This window comes from Primulina tabacum, chromosome 4, assembly GCF_025594145.1.
Source record: "Primulina tabacum isolate GXHZ01 chromosome 4, ASM2559414v2, whole genome shotgun sequence".
Lineage (NCBI taxonomy): Eukaryota > Viridiplantae > Streptophyta > Magnoliopsida > Lamiales > Gesneriaceae > Primulina > Primulina tabacum.
Genome location: NC_134553.1, coordinates 48,647,320 through 48,663,431, shown reverse-complemented (window position 1 = coordinate 48,663,431; position 16,112 = coordinate 48,647,320). Strand labels below are relative to the sequence as shown.

General features: G+C 35.5%; 2 protein-coding genes across 3 annotated transcripts; one reads left to right on the top strand and one right to left on the bottom strand.

Annotated features, from left to right (window-relative positions):
* Nucleotides 1-7,879: 7,879 nt before the first annotated feature.
* LOC142543653 (auxin-responsive protein IAA12-like) lies at nt 7,880-10,942 on the top strand. Of its 2 annotated transcripts, none has more exons than XM_075651037.1 (5): nt 7,880-8,469; nt 9,189-9,520; nt 9,953-10,073; nt 10,549-10,610; nt 10,702-10,942. In XM_075651037.1, exons 1-5 carry the CDS (start codon nt 8,204-8,206, stop codon nt 10,749-10,751), a joined length of 831 nt encoding a protein of 276 aa, XP_075507152.1. In that variant the 5' UTR covers nt 7,880-8,203; the 3' UTR covers nt 10,752-10,942. The 2 variants fall into 2 exon arrangements, with proteins under 2 accessions (XP_075507152.1, XP_075507153.1); XM_075651038.1 differs by having other exon boundaries at nt 7,881-8,469; nt 9,192-9,520.
* A 229-nt stretch (nt 10,943-11,171) lies between these two features.
* On the bottom strand, nt 11,172-14,579 carry LOC142543652 (uncharacterized). The gene is made up of 2 exons (XM_075651036.1): nt 11,742-14,579; nt 11,172-11,647 (listed from the first exon to the last, which is right to left on the bottom strand). Exons 1-2 carry the CDS (start codon nt 14,401-14,403, stop codon nt 11,238-11,240), a joined length of 3,072 nt encoding a protein of 1,023 aa, XP_075507151.1. The 5' UTR covers nt 14,404-14,579; the 3' UTR covers nt 11,172-11,237.
* Between the last annotated feature and the right edge of the window lie 1,533 nt (nt 14,580-16,112).

Below are 16,112 nucleotides of genomic sequence, written 5' to 3'. Positions count from 1 at the left end.
AGTGGACGGTCGCCATGAGTTCCCCCAATAATATGAGCCGAAGTCATGGGAGTTCCACTCAATTCACATCATATGTCCGGTGGAAGTCACAGCTTTCCGGCGTACAGGCCTCCCCAATAATATGAGCCAGACACTGTCTGCGGGTAGCGATCAACATGCAACCACGGTTGATGGAAGGCAAGGAAAAATTAAACTCTTTTAATTTTTACTTTTTCGGTTTGATATAAATTTTGAATCATATTCAAAATGAGGGATTTTAATTTTTAAAATTGTCTCATCATTTCAATTTAAAATCGCGTGCCACGAGTTTGTATGTTTGCCGGATTCATGCAACTATTTTATATAATAATATACATACATGCATACTACTATATATCACATATATCATAATATGACATTTAACAATAAATAAGGATGATCGATCGCCAACACTATTAGATCCTGTGAGCCATACATGGATCCTGGTCCAAACCTAGGTGAATGCAGGGATGCAAATGCAACTATTACAAGAGCTTCCAATATTTTACATGTCTTCGTCTTGATCATCGGGCCCACCATCTTCCAGTCTTGATCTCCCACTATTTCTAATATTACATTTAAATAGCCATGACACATAAGAGATACATCTCATGGGGTGGGAACGGGCCATAAACCAGGCCCACTTTAACAATATCAAATATTAAAAAACGAATAAAACAGTAAAATATCCTAACATACACCTAACACATTGGTCAAGGCTCTCGATCATCCTTCATGCATTTAATATCAAATATTAACATCAAATTAATTAAACAATTTAATTAATTGATAAATCATATATCTAATAATTATATCACTAACCACCACAATTATTTAAGAATTTAATAAATTAAATAAACTCCTTTATTTAATTTTCAATTAAATCAATAATAATTGATTTCTTATAAAAACTCATTTTTACTATAAATAATTAAAATCATATTCTAATTATTTATTTTACAAGAAAATTATTAATTTTCCAAAATCAAATTTTTTTTTTAAAAAAATTGAACCAATTTTCAAAAATATCAATTTTACCCAAAATTTTGAAAAATCAGAAAATTGCACCATGGGCCCAAACAATTCAAGCCCACCAATCAGAACGCTTCCCGAGACGATCCCGGGCAGTCGCCCCCGCTGCCCGCCCGCTGCCCGAACGTTTCGGGCAGTGGCAGCCACCTGTGCGCACAGGGGCGGGCGGCGCCGCGCGCGGCGTGCGGACGCTCCGCACGCTGCGCCGCGTGGTGCGCCGCGCAGGGCGGCGCACAGCGTGCGGACGTTCCGCACGCTGCGCCGCCCCGCACGCGCTTTGATACCACTGTTGGATCTGGTTTTCTACGCGCCCAAACGCAGCGGAAGATTTAAAAATTTTATTTTATTTTGAAAAACAAAATAATTTTGCTTTAGGCGCTCGTATGATTTAGCAAAACAAAACATACATAGGATGTAAGAAATTATACCTTTGTGAATTTAATTCACTTGGACACCAACCGATCCGGTATTACAGATCTGGCTCTTGATGATTCCCTACGAACTTTCTTCAAAGAAATCCTTCTATCAAGTCCACGACTAGATAGTATGTTCCTCTTTCAAATTGCACTAGAGAATGGGAAAGAGATTTTGCGTAGGAGAAGATTATTTTTGAGAGACGGCTCAATATTTTTTTCTCTCTTAAAAGGGTTGGCCGATTTTTCAATTCTCGAGTGGAGGCTTACGTAAGGTCTTGTTGTGGGGTGGGCTAGGTTTTGCTTTGCATATATTATTTATAATAAAATAATAACCTAATTACATAATTAACATTAATGGGCTTGATTTAATTAATTGGGCTAGTCCAACTAGTTTAATTAATTTAATCAAAGCCCATTAAAACTTTAATTATTTATTATGTTGGACTTGTACTCCTACAAGCCCATTAAACATACTACCCACCAATTTTTAATTAATTAATAAACTCAACTTTTGAGCTTAATATATTAAATACATTATAAATTCAACACTTGAATTTATTATTTAAATTATAAATTCAACTCCTTGAATTTTTATCACCTCCAAAATTTAATATTTAATAAACCCAACATTTGAGTTTAATAAATTAAATTATCAAATTTTATAAATTCAACTACTTGAATTTATTCTCTCAAAATTTAATTATCATAAATTCAACTCCTTGAATTTACTATATAATATAAATTCAACTTCTTGAATTTATTCTCTCAACGGGAACAAACAATCCAGTACTTGTGTGACCCTCAATGGTTCAGGGATACAGCTAGCTGTGGGTTCACAACTCTTTGTGATTCAGGACAAAATCCTTTATTCGGGCTTATCCTAGTTAGCCCCATTCTTTTCATCAACACTTTGATCAAGAATGTCAGAACTCATTTCTGATTGCACCCATCGGATCATGGTAAGAGCGTCTAGTAGCATCGCCCCATGATCCCCTAGGTATCACTGATAGTGCCTGCAAGAACCAGTCGATTATGATCAACGTACAATATGGTCCCTTTATCTCAAATATCCCGATCGAATTTGCAACCATTGGTTCATCGAGGGTTGCATATTAATTCGATAACTATGTGATAACTGTAATAGTGGCATCGCGTGTACTATTGGAGAACTCCTTCTCCAACGTACATCTCATACTCTGGCCAGAGATTCCATGCACTATTATTATGTTAGATCACATAGGATATCCACACCCGTAGGTGAGCGGTGAATCCCCGACTATAATGCACTGGCTCCTATATGTGTCGCAACTGTACCCAACCTCGCCACCTAATGACTCTCCTGGAGCCGGTAAACGAGTCAAAGCACAGCCCTAGCATATAGAGCCTCAGTGTTGTCCCGGGTCGTAAGGACTAATGGTGTACAATCATAACCACGGACTTATCCTCTCGAGGAATGATAACCACTTGGAAAGTCCGAGGGAGGGTTGTTCGGTATAATCATCATATGACTACCCATCTGCATGTTTGGACATCTCTATGCCCTTACTAAGAAACGCAGTACACAACATCACAGATGCTAGTCTCGAGCTCAAGCGACCTTTTCCAGGTTTTAGGCGGCTGAATCGACTAGGAACGAATTTAGATCATACAGTATTTACAAACGAGTTTCAACATCGAATTACGATTCATTTGTATTAAAGTATAATCAAGGTCTTTATCTATATTTGATAACATGGGTATACAGATATAGAAATAACAAACCATGAAATAATGAATTATATTAAAATAAAGATTGTTTATTACACTTGAGTCAATAAAATCCCTAGCCAACAGTTGGCTTGCAGGGCATCTACTCTAACATATGGCTATTGTTTTTTGATAACATGTTGATGCTTTTAGTTTTCTTAATTGGGCGGAGGAGGGCGAGGCAGAGGGGGGCCTGGTGGAAGGACTTTTGGAAGAGTGCAGCAACCAAAATGGCAGCGACAACAGCAGCCGCTTAAGAACCAATGGTTTCCGTGGCATATGATGAAGTAACACCTGTGTTAGAACCTGTGGCATTTGATGAAACAACCGAAGCAAATGCCTTCCGTTTCGTTTCCTATTTTTGTCTTGAAACTAATCCTTGTTTCCTCTTGGTTGCGTATTTTTTTCCTTTCATTTCAAGAGGTGCGTATCTGTACTTTGGAACACTAACACATGGTCACATGGACTCGTCATTGTGTGATTTTCGAGGTGCCTTAGTTTACCATCTTTTTTAAAAGCGTTTATTTAGACAAGATATGATATGATGAGAATCTCACTAATTTTGGTGTTAAAGCCATTTTGAATGTGGCTCCCAACTCAATTTTCATGTCCTTTTCCACAAATTTTTCTTTTTATGATTATGATATACAGATATATGTGTGCTATAATCATACATTGAAGGTACACCAGTTCTTCACCAGATTTAAGATCTTGACATAGATCCATTGAAACCACAACAACGCATGTTTGGATCCACCTCTGGATCGGGTTTCACGGGTGACTTCTGAGTACATCGTATAAACAACAAAAAGAATTAGATTCATGTGTTTCAATCGGTGATGATATGTGGAGTCTGCAATTCAGTATTGATGATATCCAGGTGAATCGGGTGAGCAGGGTTGGAGGCAATTCATCGGATGATTATGAGAGTTGTATTTGAGGAAAAATAAGCAAGGAGATATATATGTGATGAAGGTATATCTATAAGCTATGGCTTCCAATGTGACTTGCAGAGAATGAAAAGAACTCGTGAATGAGTGCCAGAGGGGTGTCTGGCGTAGCCACTCCGATGCTTAATTCAGCAGGTGAAGATGAAGGATAAATGCAATATATGTGAATGCCAAGAATTTAGAAACAAGAATGTCTGATATCTCAAATGTAAAACATACATGCTATTTATAGAAAAGAAGGTGATGAGTAACTTGTTTTCAGTGCCTACGCCACTTGTAATCTTAGATGTTGACTTCCTGTCACGCCGTCCTAATTCTCCATCGTGTCACATCAGTAGGATTTTGTCAGAAACGCTTATCGAGGTAAGATTTTACCTGCTTTTGCAATCGAGTGCGACATTGTTATCGAGATACCTGGGTAGAAATCATCTGGGACTTCATATGAGAGCCCGGGCTTCCGGTAGCTCGGAGAGAAGATGTCTTGGGCATCCACCTGCCCGACTTCAGAAGAATTTATCATGTAGATTGACCCTGTTTTGGGATACCCATTTAATATATCGGGCCATCCATGACCCGGGCCCCATATGACCCGGGCTCTCATGGGAGTATCAAGTATAATTTTTTTTTTTAAAAAAAAATTTTAAAGACCTATTCTATTAAACTATTAAGGTTATCACGATTAAAAAAAAATAGTCCGGTTTGGTTTATCGGAAAATTCACCAACGTATAGGCACACAATACCCGAACAAAAATGCGGCGATCAGGTCGGATCCCTAAGATGCCCACCCCTATATCTGGATCAATTATCTTGTGTTTGGATGAATGAATTTCAAATATTTTCAAATGTTTTTTTTTTGTAATATTAGATATACAAGATCATGAACTTCAAATTCATTATTCCATGTTTATAAAGTGTTTATGTTAATTATGATGTATTTCATGTTTACTCAATAACTGGAGACAATTGAAATTCATTTTATTTTTATGTAACTAATGTTTAAAAAAGTAAGTTATGGACTTAATATTTCATTTATTGTTTCATTGTTAATATTAAAATATAATCGAAATCTACAAATTCAAATTTATCCTTTCAGATTCATCTTGTATTATTTCATTTCACATCATCTTGATAATTTTCTAATATATTTATGATCAAAATGGCTTGGAGGCTGCAAAAGGCTTGTGGTAGTGACCGAGAGACGAAGCGACGAGGTTTAATCCCACTCATTGATCGCCACAAAAACACCAGATCGAGATCTTATCATTTGAACTCCACTCATGTTACATGTAAGTTTGAAATATAAAAATTGGGGTATTTTGTTTTTTAACCTCGGTCAACTATTTAATTATGAAAATCACATCTTCATGTGTATTTGAAATACACATAATGAGGTCATTTTTTAATTAAATAGTTGACCGATGTTATTTTACAAATTTTCCCAATATAGGGGAATATAAATTATATTAGGATGTGTTTGGATTGATAAATTTCAAGTTCATGGATTTCAAATATATATAAATATATTTTTGTTGTTTTATAGAAATAAGACCATGAACTTTAAATCCATATTTTGAATGTATATGCAGTGTTTTGTATTAATTACGATGAATTTCAAAATCAATCAATAATGATGTCATTTTAAATTCATGTCATTTTGTGTAATTTTAAACAAATAAATAAAATATGAATTTAAAATTTGATATATTATTTTATTATTAACATTAGAAATATAATTGAACTCGGTGTATTTCAAATCCATTTATCAAATACACCTTTTATTTTTTTAAAAAAAAATTAAAAATAAGATATATTATATAAAGAAATAAATTATATTGAGGTTGTAGGTTGGGTGGATCTTTACCGTCGCCTTACGTTATTTTACCACAAAAAGATTCGTTAAGTGGACCCCACATTCCTATCGGGTGGCTAGTCCACTTGGTAATTGGGTCCCACGGGTCCCGGTGTATGATGCCTCTTTTGTCCCAGTTTTTATTTATCTTTTAGATTATTTTCGAACACGATAAAATCGTTTTATCTGAATCTATACCCAAAAACTGATTGCTAATGAAGTTTTAGGGTGACGATTGAAATGATTGAATTGAATTGCAACATTATCATTAATTTTAAAACATTCGTCTAATTTTCAAAAAGCGATTACATATTTAACTATTATAGATGATAAAACGTACAATTACTAAGATGAAGATTGTTGGAAATTAAACAATGATTTCTTGTGTTAGAAGAACAATCGAAGCGTAATGTTTTGACATTTAAACAATTAAAAAGGTTCGAGTTAGAGCTAATACACGCATGTTTATGGTCAAAATATAGTTGTATGAGTTTAGGAAATACATATATATATATTCCTTTTTATATATTAGTTGGAGCAATTTAATTTTGAGAAATTGATTATTTTAATCCATTTCAAAGTCATAATTTTAAAAATGATCTTTTTTATTACACATTTTGTGTTATATCTTATATATTTTAAAAAAATCCTAAAACATCATTTTTTTATGAACACACATGTTTCATTTTCGTTATTCATTTGTTTAATTATCTGTTATTTTTTTTTTTATAATAGGTTGATTTAACATTTGTTTTGTTTTGTTTATTTAATTTATAATATATTAAAATTTCTAATACTACTTAATTATATCAATAAACATATCTTAATAAAATTACAAATTGTTAGTTTGAATTAGTACATACGAAACCACCAAGGTTATAATATTCTAATTACGATTTTTTCTCATGCAAAATAATATAAACAGAGTCATCAATCACCATGGTTATGAAACGTAATAATTACATCAATGTGAGTTTATACAAATACAAACAAAAAATCTGATAGTCTCAATTAAGTCTCTACCTTATTTCATACTAACAGTTTATGAATATGCACAACAAACCTTAAAAAAATAAAATGCATAAAAATACAACCCGTCAAAAGAATTATCTCAAATTATCATCACTCTGTGTCCAAATGCATGGAATTTCATAAGATTATTCGAAAAATTGCGAAAATCAAATAATAAAAAAAACGAAATCCTAGTGAAGCAATAATCATATTCGAAAAAAAATTCTAAACATAATCAAGTCAAGTCAAAATAAGAGCAGAATTTTTGCAACATTTCTTATTATGTCAACTGGAACGACATGTAGAGCAATGACGCATACAAGATATTTCACACGTGGATCATATCCTTCTTGTTCGTGGTCTTCCACATGATCTCCTCAGCACATGGAGGTAGAACAACCCTTCCTTGAACTTCTTCTGGAATCAACCAATCTATTTGGTTATCTACATGATGAATTGGCTTAGCATAGGAGATTCTCCAACATGTAGTTCTATAATATTCAAAGCACAAACTATAAATTGATCTTGTTTAAAGAAATAGGAATGATATGTTTCACGGCCACCTCCGTACACACAGAATTGATGAGATAATAAAATACAGATTTTGAGATGAAAAAATTGATGATAAATAAAGATTAAAAGATTGAGGATATCTTTGTAATTTATTATGATAAAAAAATTATTTTAATAAATTAATTTAACTGAAAAGTAAAATTAATTATAATAATTATACGAAATCTCTTTAAAAAAATCTTTCTTTAATTTTTCCTTCCGATAAAATCATATTTTTTTTGTGTGTAAAAAGAGAGAAACGGTGTCAGTCGAGGCTGGAAGTACAAGGCAAGAACCAAAGCTGATTGCTCTTTGTCGGTACAATACAAGCAGCTTTATCGTACCATCGTGGGCCCCACTCAAAAGGGACTAATTGTATTCTGTTGAGGCGCATTAAGCCGACAGTCGGGGCCCACTCCATCTTCTATGCCTTCTCTCCGCAGTTTTCTTTTCCTTCACCCAAAATCCAAAGAAACCGAATAATCTCGACATTTCGTTTAACTTCAAAGGATTCTTAATTATTTTTTTTGCGTAAAAACTGAATCTTTTCGTGAAGAACAAGATTCCCAGGGAGGAGGAGACGGCGGAGGCGGAGAAGTTTCAAGTGGCTCAGTTTAAGGTTCTCGTGATGTCGTCGGAGGCATCTTCTTCGTACATGGATGACTCTGAGCTGGATTTGGGCCTCGGACTTAGTCTTGCGGGCTCTCGCGGCGGAGGTGGAAAGTTCAAGACCAAGTCTTTGGGGCCGGCGGCGGGTCAGTGGTATCATCAGTATGCAAGAATTTTTACTGCTAGGGATTTTTCATCTGTAGCTTCATCATCATCTTCCTCTTCCTCTTCTGTCACCAAAAGAACAGCTGAACCACCTTCACCTCCAGGCCGCTCTGGAGTCAGGTATAATCTTTTTTTGAATTGAAACTTTTTATTTTTATTTCTGTCAATCAAAGTTTATTTTAAGCGAAATCTTAGATACTAGGATGTTAAGATTTTGGCTTTGCAAGATCAGATTTTTTTGTCTGAATGGAGTGCTTTACATGAGAGATGGTGAAGATCGTTTGATTTATATATGTTGTGATTTCGATTTTTATGATGTTTCGCTAAGAACTTTTTGTATCAGTTGATTCTTGCATAATCTAGTAAATTATATCATATTTATTCTATCTTTTGAAAGTGCAATGAAAAAATTCGAAATTTTATATGTAATTTTTCTAAACAATTTTATATGCAATGTATTAGATGGCCTTGACTGGCATCATTCCCTTTTGGAACTTCCTGGATCCGTACCTAATAGAAAGCGATATACTTCTCGACAAGAAATGTCTGGTTTTTCGGCACAAGGGATTTTAAAGCGAATTGGCACCCGACCAGGCCATTAAATGTTTCTTGGAGTAACCTTTCCCTTGCACTTTTGTTGTTGATGATGTTGTTATGCGTATCTTGTTATTTTATTTCTATCCTAGGAATTTATTCTTAGATAGTTAGGGAATTAGTGTAATATTGATAGTTTTCGATTTAATAGGAAACACCTGTATTGTATCAGTGCAACTGATTCAAAGATGTCTCATATGTTTCCTTTAATGGAATTATTCTTTTAATGTGAGTTTTGCTTGCAGCAGTCATGTTGTGGGATGGCCTCCTATAAGAACTCACAGAGTGAACAGTTCGGTATATCATACGAAATCGCCAGAAACCGAAGAATTTAATCCGGCTGTTGATAAATGTAAAAGCAGGAAAAATGTAGTGGATAATACCGACTTTGGAAGCAGCCGGAGCTGCTCTTTTGTGAAGCAAAAACGACCCTTAAAAGCTTCATTTTTGGTGAAGGTGAACATGGATGGGTTCCCTATTGGAAGAAAAGTAGACATGAATTCCCATGACTGCTACAAGACTTTAGCTCAGACAATCGACAACATGTTTAGTTTCAATGCAGGAGTCGGCGCAAGACGTAATTTTCTATGCTTTCATTTGTTCTGATAAAGTATTACTATTTTTTTAATCATTTTCTCCAAAAGCTTGCGAGTTACTGTTTTTGTTTGATCCAATGTTGACTCCTGGGTTCCAATTATCATTTATACCACGAAAATGTATTTATGAGCTTTATGTATATTCTAGTACTCGGTCCGCCATAAATGTTTACTAGTTATTTTCTTACATGGGTAATGATTTTAGGGGTAATCACCAAGCTTACTGAAGCTGGAAATTGGATAGAATCTTACTAAATTTGTATCCTAGAAGCAATTTTCGTATGTAAGTGTATAAAAGTGCCAGCTTTGGTCGGAAGTTTTAATTTCAAGTATTTTCTTTATTGAGTTTCAACACTCATATGGTGATCTCTCACTTCTGTTAAATTACCAACCGATGGTTTTACTGTTATTAGGATCAAAAGTGGAGGAGCAAGCAAGAGGACCTGCAAGATTATTGGGTGGTTTGTCCGACTTTATGCTCACATATGAAGATAAAGAAGGGGATTGGATGCTTGTTGGTGACGTCCCTTGGGAGTAAGATGTCTTAAAACTACATGTTCTCTAATTATTTTACAGCTGTTGTTGTATAACAATCCTCACCCACTCTTGTAGTATAGACAATTAACCGATAAAGTAGACATATCACTGCAACAAATGCCCCTATGATCGTGTGTGTCGGTATATGTCACATGATGGTAGAAACATGATATGCGGGCTGTTACGTGGTTATGATATCTGGGTTGAGCAGCTAACACCAGATACAACTTTTGTATACTGCTAATGCTCTGTCCTACAATTGTTGTAAGCTGGTGCAATTAGTAAGACAATTGCCCCTCCGATTCTGTGGCTACATGTATAGTATAGTACTTGAAACATGTAGTTGTATGGCTTAACCATATTTAAGTTATACCATTATCACTGAAAATAATTTTTTGTGCCGAAGCACGGGTGCTAGGTAATCAACATTATGTTTAAATCTGATGGTCTTATGGTTTGTCTTTTGTATCAGGATGTTTCTAAGCTCTGTGAAAAGACTTAGAATTACGAGGACAGCCGATGCTCATGGACTTGGTATGAACTAGGTTTTTTGTGCGGATTCTTCCATGCCCGCTCGATGTTATCTTGTGTTTACGTGTCCTTTCATTCCCCTTTTTGGTGACAGCTCCGAAGTCCCGTGAAAATAACAGGACACATTTGTCAACACGATTATAAGATGATGAAGAAACTCTATACTCAACGAAGATCTTGGTGCACATTTCTTTCTTGGTTTTGATATCTTTTAAACCTTACTGATACTCATTTGACAAAACACGGAAGTGATGATCTTTTTGTGTAGGTATATATAGTCGGGTTACCTTTTGTTAGATTGTAACATATCGTGATTGAGTTTTGATCTTTATACACTCACAAGCTGCTAAATTCTATCTCCATGAATGAAAAGTGTGCAATCAACTTTGTTTCAAGCTGTTGGCCAGATGGTTGTGTTTCTCATTTTATTTCATGTTTTTAGGCAATATTTACCTGATGGTTGAAATTTGAATTAATGGTATTACAAGATGAACTACTATATTATTTGCAAGATGAACCCAACCTATATCCCTCCAAGTCCAGAAACAAAACATCAGAACCTCCGTGATCTTGGTAAAAGCTAGAATCAAGAAACAACTACGGCCGAAAAGCAACATGTAATTATTTTACTCAAAGAATGCCATTTACAGGTGAGACAGTGAATATTGGCTTGTCTTTGTTATCAGCAGCACTTCCTTCTGTGCAGCTGCCACCTTTTCTCCGAGGCTTAGCTCCTTCAAGAATAGTTAAAACGTCTCTCATCGAGGGTCTATCCTTTGGTAGTTTAGCTGTACAAAGTATAGCAATTCTTAGAACTAAAAGCATCTCTTCTTGAACGTGATTGGTATTTCCTACAGTGGGGTCTAAAGCTTCTTCTAGTGGCTTGTTTTCACGAGTCTTTTTACGGATCCATTCGACAATATCTACAGATTCTCCAAATTCAGGTTCCAACGGTCTCCTCCCTGTGAGAAGTTCCATCAGAACAACACCGTAGCTGTAAATATCACTCTTCTCGTCTACTTTCAACGTGTATCCGTACTCTGTCAAGAAAAACATGAGAATACGTTATTTAATTTGACTGCAAAATGATGTTATCTAGCATAAAAACAGAAGGAAACAAATTTAGTAACTCACCAGGGGCTATATAACCATATGATCCTGCAACCATTGATACTGTCTCATTCTTTTTAACCATCATTTTGGCCAACCCAAAATCAGCAATTCTTGCCTCGAGATTGGAATCAATCAATATGTTATTCGACTTAATGTCTCGGTGTATAACAGGTGGATGACAATCGTGGTGGAGATAAGCGATCCCTTGTGCTACTCCAAGGGCTATACTATATCTTGAAACCCAATCCACCAGTAACCTTTCCGATCGTTTTCCATGTAAAGCATCTCCAAGGCTTCCATTTTGCATAAACTCGAAAATGATCATTGCATCGGAATCATTGTGGAGAAATCCCAACAGCCTTACAATATTTCTATGCCTTAATCTTCCTAAAAGATTGACCTCTCCTAGAAGATCCCCGCTGCCTCCTAATTCAATATCTGTTACCCCTCTCCATAGCTTCTTGACAGCAAAAGTGGTGTTTAATCGCTGTATCTCAGCTTTATAAACGGTACCCGTTGCTCCCATTCCAATCACATTCGATTCCTTGACACAAGCTAGTATGTCATTGCTGTTGAAACCAAGTCTTTGAAATGCCATTAGTCTCCAAGGCCATTCCCCATTGCCGGTTTCAAATCTTTCTTCAAAGCAATTCCCATCCCTCCATTTTTGGTACACATAGAGAGATGCAAAACCTGCTAGGAAGACAGCTAAAAGAGTTGAAACTCCTATCAGCCATCCTCCGAGAACGTGTTTGTTATGCAGGGCTTGTTTTTTCGATGAATCTGCTGCATTTTGTAGGCAAGGTGGAAGCACGCCACCGCAGAGACCTGAATTTCCTTCAAGGTCATCAGGATTGATTGTTCTTAACATCCCATTCGCAGGAACAGGCCCCTCCAGCTTGTTGTAAGAAACATTAAGCATTTCCAAGGCTGGAGAATTCCCGAAATTTTCAGGTATCCCTCCAGTCAGAGAGTTGTTCGACAGATCCAGGATAGCCAATGAAGGCATGCTAGCAATTAGCTTTGGAATAGGCCCAGTTAACTTGTTGTTTCGAAGGTTCAAATTTACCAATTTCTCGCACGAAGCAATGCTAGCTGGAATGCTTCCAGTGAAGTGGTTTGAGGAGAGATCCAGCACAGAAAGTGAACAGTCTTGGAACTGATCTGGGATTTCTCCTATCAAATCATTACCCGAGACCATGAATGTTTGGAGATTAGGAATGGAGAGAATCGAAGAAGTTAAAGAAGATTGAAGGTAGTTTCTTGATAAATCAATGAAAAAAAGTGAAGTTGACGTTGAAAGGTCATATGGAATTTGGCCTGTGAGATTGTTATTTGCAAGCTCAAGCCGTTGAAGCTTGCCAAGCTTGCCAAAACCAACGGGTATTGTGCCCGAAAGATGATTATTTTGCATCCTGACACGAACTAATGATTCACACGTTGATAAACTAGAGGGAATTGAATCAGAGAAGGCATTGTTAAATAGAATCAGCTTAGTTAGATTGCTTTTACTGCACAAATTCGAAGGAATAGGACCTGAAAAGGCGTTTGATGAAACATCCAGCCATTGGAGTGCCGAATGTCGGCCCAAATCTCTAGGCAAGGGGCCTGATAGCGAGTTGTTCCAGAGCTCAAGAACCTCCAATTGAGTCCATCCTGCGATGGCAGTAGGAACCGAACCTGATAACCGGTTCGACATCAGATTCAAAAGCTGCAAGCTCCCAAGATCCGATATTTGGGCTGGAATTTCACCAGATAACATGTTGTCTGAAATATCCAAAACCTGTAAGAAAGTCATGTTCCCAATCTCTGGTGGAATCTCGCCTTCGAACTTGTTTTTGTATAGAAAAACGGTGTTCAACTTCTTCAGTTTTCCCAGTTCTGAAGGTATCGACCCTCCAAGATTGCCTATTGCCAGATCAAGATACACCAGATTACTAAGATTCCCAAATTCCACAGGAATCCCACCTTCAAACTCATTATATCCAAGAACAACAGTCTCCAAAGCCGCCAATTCGCCGATCTCCGCCGGTATCCTCCCTGTCAAATTGTTCCCCGAAAGCCCCAGAAACTTTAATCTCCTCAAATTCTTGTAATTTATTGGAATGGAGCCCTCAAAGAAATTCCCCCTCAAGTCAAGACTCTCGAGAAAAGTTGCATTTCCAAGATCTTCAGGCAGAAAACCAGAAAAGTTATTTCCAGAAGCATTGAGGGCCACCAATCCGGGCGCCATTCCAAGACCAACGGGGAATTGGTTAACAAAAGAATTCTGACTCAGATCGATCCACTGAAGTTCAGTGAGATTAGACAAAGATCTCGGCAACTGCGATTCGAACCCATTACAGCAAAAGTTAAGAGAATTCAAACTCTTCAATCCCTGGATTTCATCAGGAATCTTGCCACTAAGATACTTGCGAGAAAGATCAAGACTTTCAACAAAACCATCGGAGTTGCACTTCACTCCAGTCCAGCTGCAGTGAACTGAACTACTAGACGATGCATTTTCTTCCAATTTCCAGTTTTTAAGCTCATCCAATGGATCAAAAAGACTTGCTTTAAGCTGCAGCAGAATCGAAGATTCGTATTTGGATTCGATCGCCCCCGCCACCTTAGCGTGACAAAGAACGTAAAAACAGGTGCAAAAAAGCATCAAAAAGAAGAAAAACTTATTTTTCAACTTCATTTTGCTTTAATTCTCTATGACAATTCGATTCTTTTCTTAATTTTCCACCATCTTTTTCGATTTCAAGAATCATCAAGATTGATGATGGAGCTGGTGAGGTGATGTCAGAAATCGAAACTGAGGTGATGATTTATGAAAACAGATGGGGAGAAACATTTAATGATTGATGATTAGTGAGAGATTAATCATTTAAAATAAATCAAAGATTAATTTTTTTTACAAATAATTAATAACAATAATTCGTGAGATCTTGGGCTCTGTAACACTAACAGCTGTGGATACAAATAAAATTGACTGGAAACTTTGGCTTTTCTTGAAATGTAATCCGACAGGAAACATGGCAAGAATTTGTGATCAGCAGTCAAATTAGTTGGTATATAAAGTTTTTTTTACATGTATGTGTGTATAATATTAAAATATTAAATATAATTTATATACAATTTTTGTGTTTTTTGTGGAAATTGTGCATTTTTTATTAATATTTCTCATATTTATTTCAAAATTATGACAAAATTCTAATAATTTCACATGCAAAATAATAGGTGATATTTCACATGCATGCATGTGGAAAGAATGCATAAATAAAAGAGTGAGTGGGTATGTCACTGAAGTGGATGATGCCATGTGAAATAATAGTTCCCATACATCAATATTATTAGACAGAGACATATAAATATATAATTTGTTTCAATTGTTTAATTTCCTCACTTCATAATTGCTAAAATTAATTTCAATTTTATGAATAAGAAGTTCAATTGCCATTTTCCAAAATCAAACTGATATCTTGTTTTTGGATTTTTTTAGTTAGAAGGTAATGAACCAAGATTTCAAGTTCATTCTCGACATCTTGTATCGCGGTTCGACTTATTTTATTGTTAATTTTTTTTTTCAACTTACGCAAAATTTTGTCTTATTTTTAGTCTTCTCTCTGTTCATATAGTCGAGTTAAATGTAACATTGAGTTCAAAAACCAAATTTTAAATGAGAAATTATGATCTGTTTATTTATTTAATTTTAATTGTTGAGATGGCTTCACGTGGAATTGTGCTAGTTATGAGCTAAAGTGTGATGGTGATGGAACATGTGGCACGTGCACCAAACGTGGGCCACTGATTAATGGGCCAAGAGAATCAATCCAATTATTTCTCTGGGTTTAAATTTGGGCCCTTGAAGTCGTTGGTTATTATTAATTAGAGTATGTCTATTGTAAAACAGTATCATAAATATTTATATGTGAGACGAGTCAACTCTATCGATATTCACAATAAAAAGTAATAATACTCTTAACATAAAAAGTAATAATTTTTCATAGATGACCCAAATAAGAAATCCGTCTCACAAAATACGATCTGTAAGATCGTCTCACACAAATTTTTACTTATTAATTATTATTCAATGATTTGAAAACACGTTTGTGGAATTTAGTTTTGTCAGTAATATCAAAAGTATTTTGGATAGTTTATCTATTTTAATATGTCATTTTTTGGTCAAAACATATTCAATATTTAATTAAATACCTAAACACATAACATGGAAACTATGTAATACCGGAAAAATAGCATATAATTTCCAGGCTTGGTATTATGTATCATTTAGTTATTTCATCCAACCAACCGAGCAGTATCATATAGTTGTATATTCATCAAATTTGAGAAATCTTTTATTTGGAATTTTTCTTTATGCCATTCAAGACAGAGACAGTGGAATTC

What these genes read in the sequence shown, in the direction of transcription:
- LOC142543653 (XM_075651037.1), top strand. Translation starts at nt 8,204, where the DNA reads ATGTCGTCGGAGGCATCTTCTTCGTACATGGATGACTCTGAGCTGGAT. An exon ending in TGCAGGAGTCGGCGCAAGAC is followed by an intron (nt 9,521 to 9,952) that starts GTAATTTTCTAT and finishes TACTGTTATTAG; the next exon opens with GATCAAAAGTGGAGGAGCAA. An exon ending in AGCCGATGCTCATGGACTTG is followed by an intron (nt 10,611 to 10,701) that starts GTATGAACTAGG and finishes TTTTGGTGACAG; the next exon opens with CTCCGAAGTCCCGTGAAAAT.
- LOC142543652 (XM_075651036.1), bottom strand. Translation starts at nt 14,403, where the DNA reads ATGAAGTTGAAAAATAAGTTTTTCTTCTTTTTGATGCTTTTTTGCACC. An exon ending in ATATGGTTATATAGCCCCTG is followed by an intron (nt 11,648 to 11,741) that starts GTGAGTTACTAA and finishes TTTTCTTGACAG; the next exon opens with AGTACGGATACACGTTGAAA.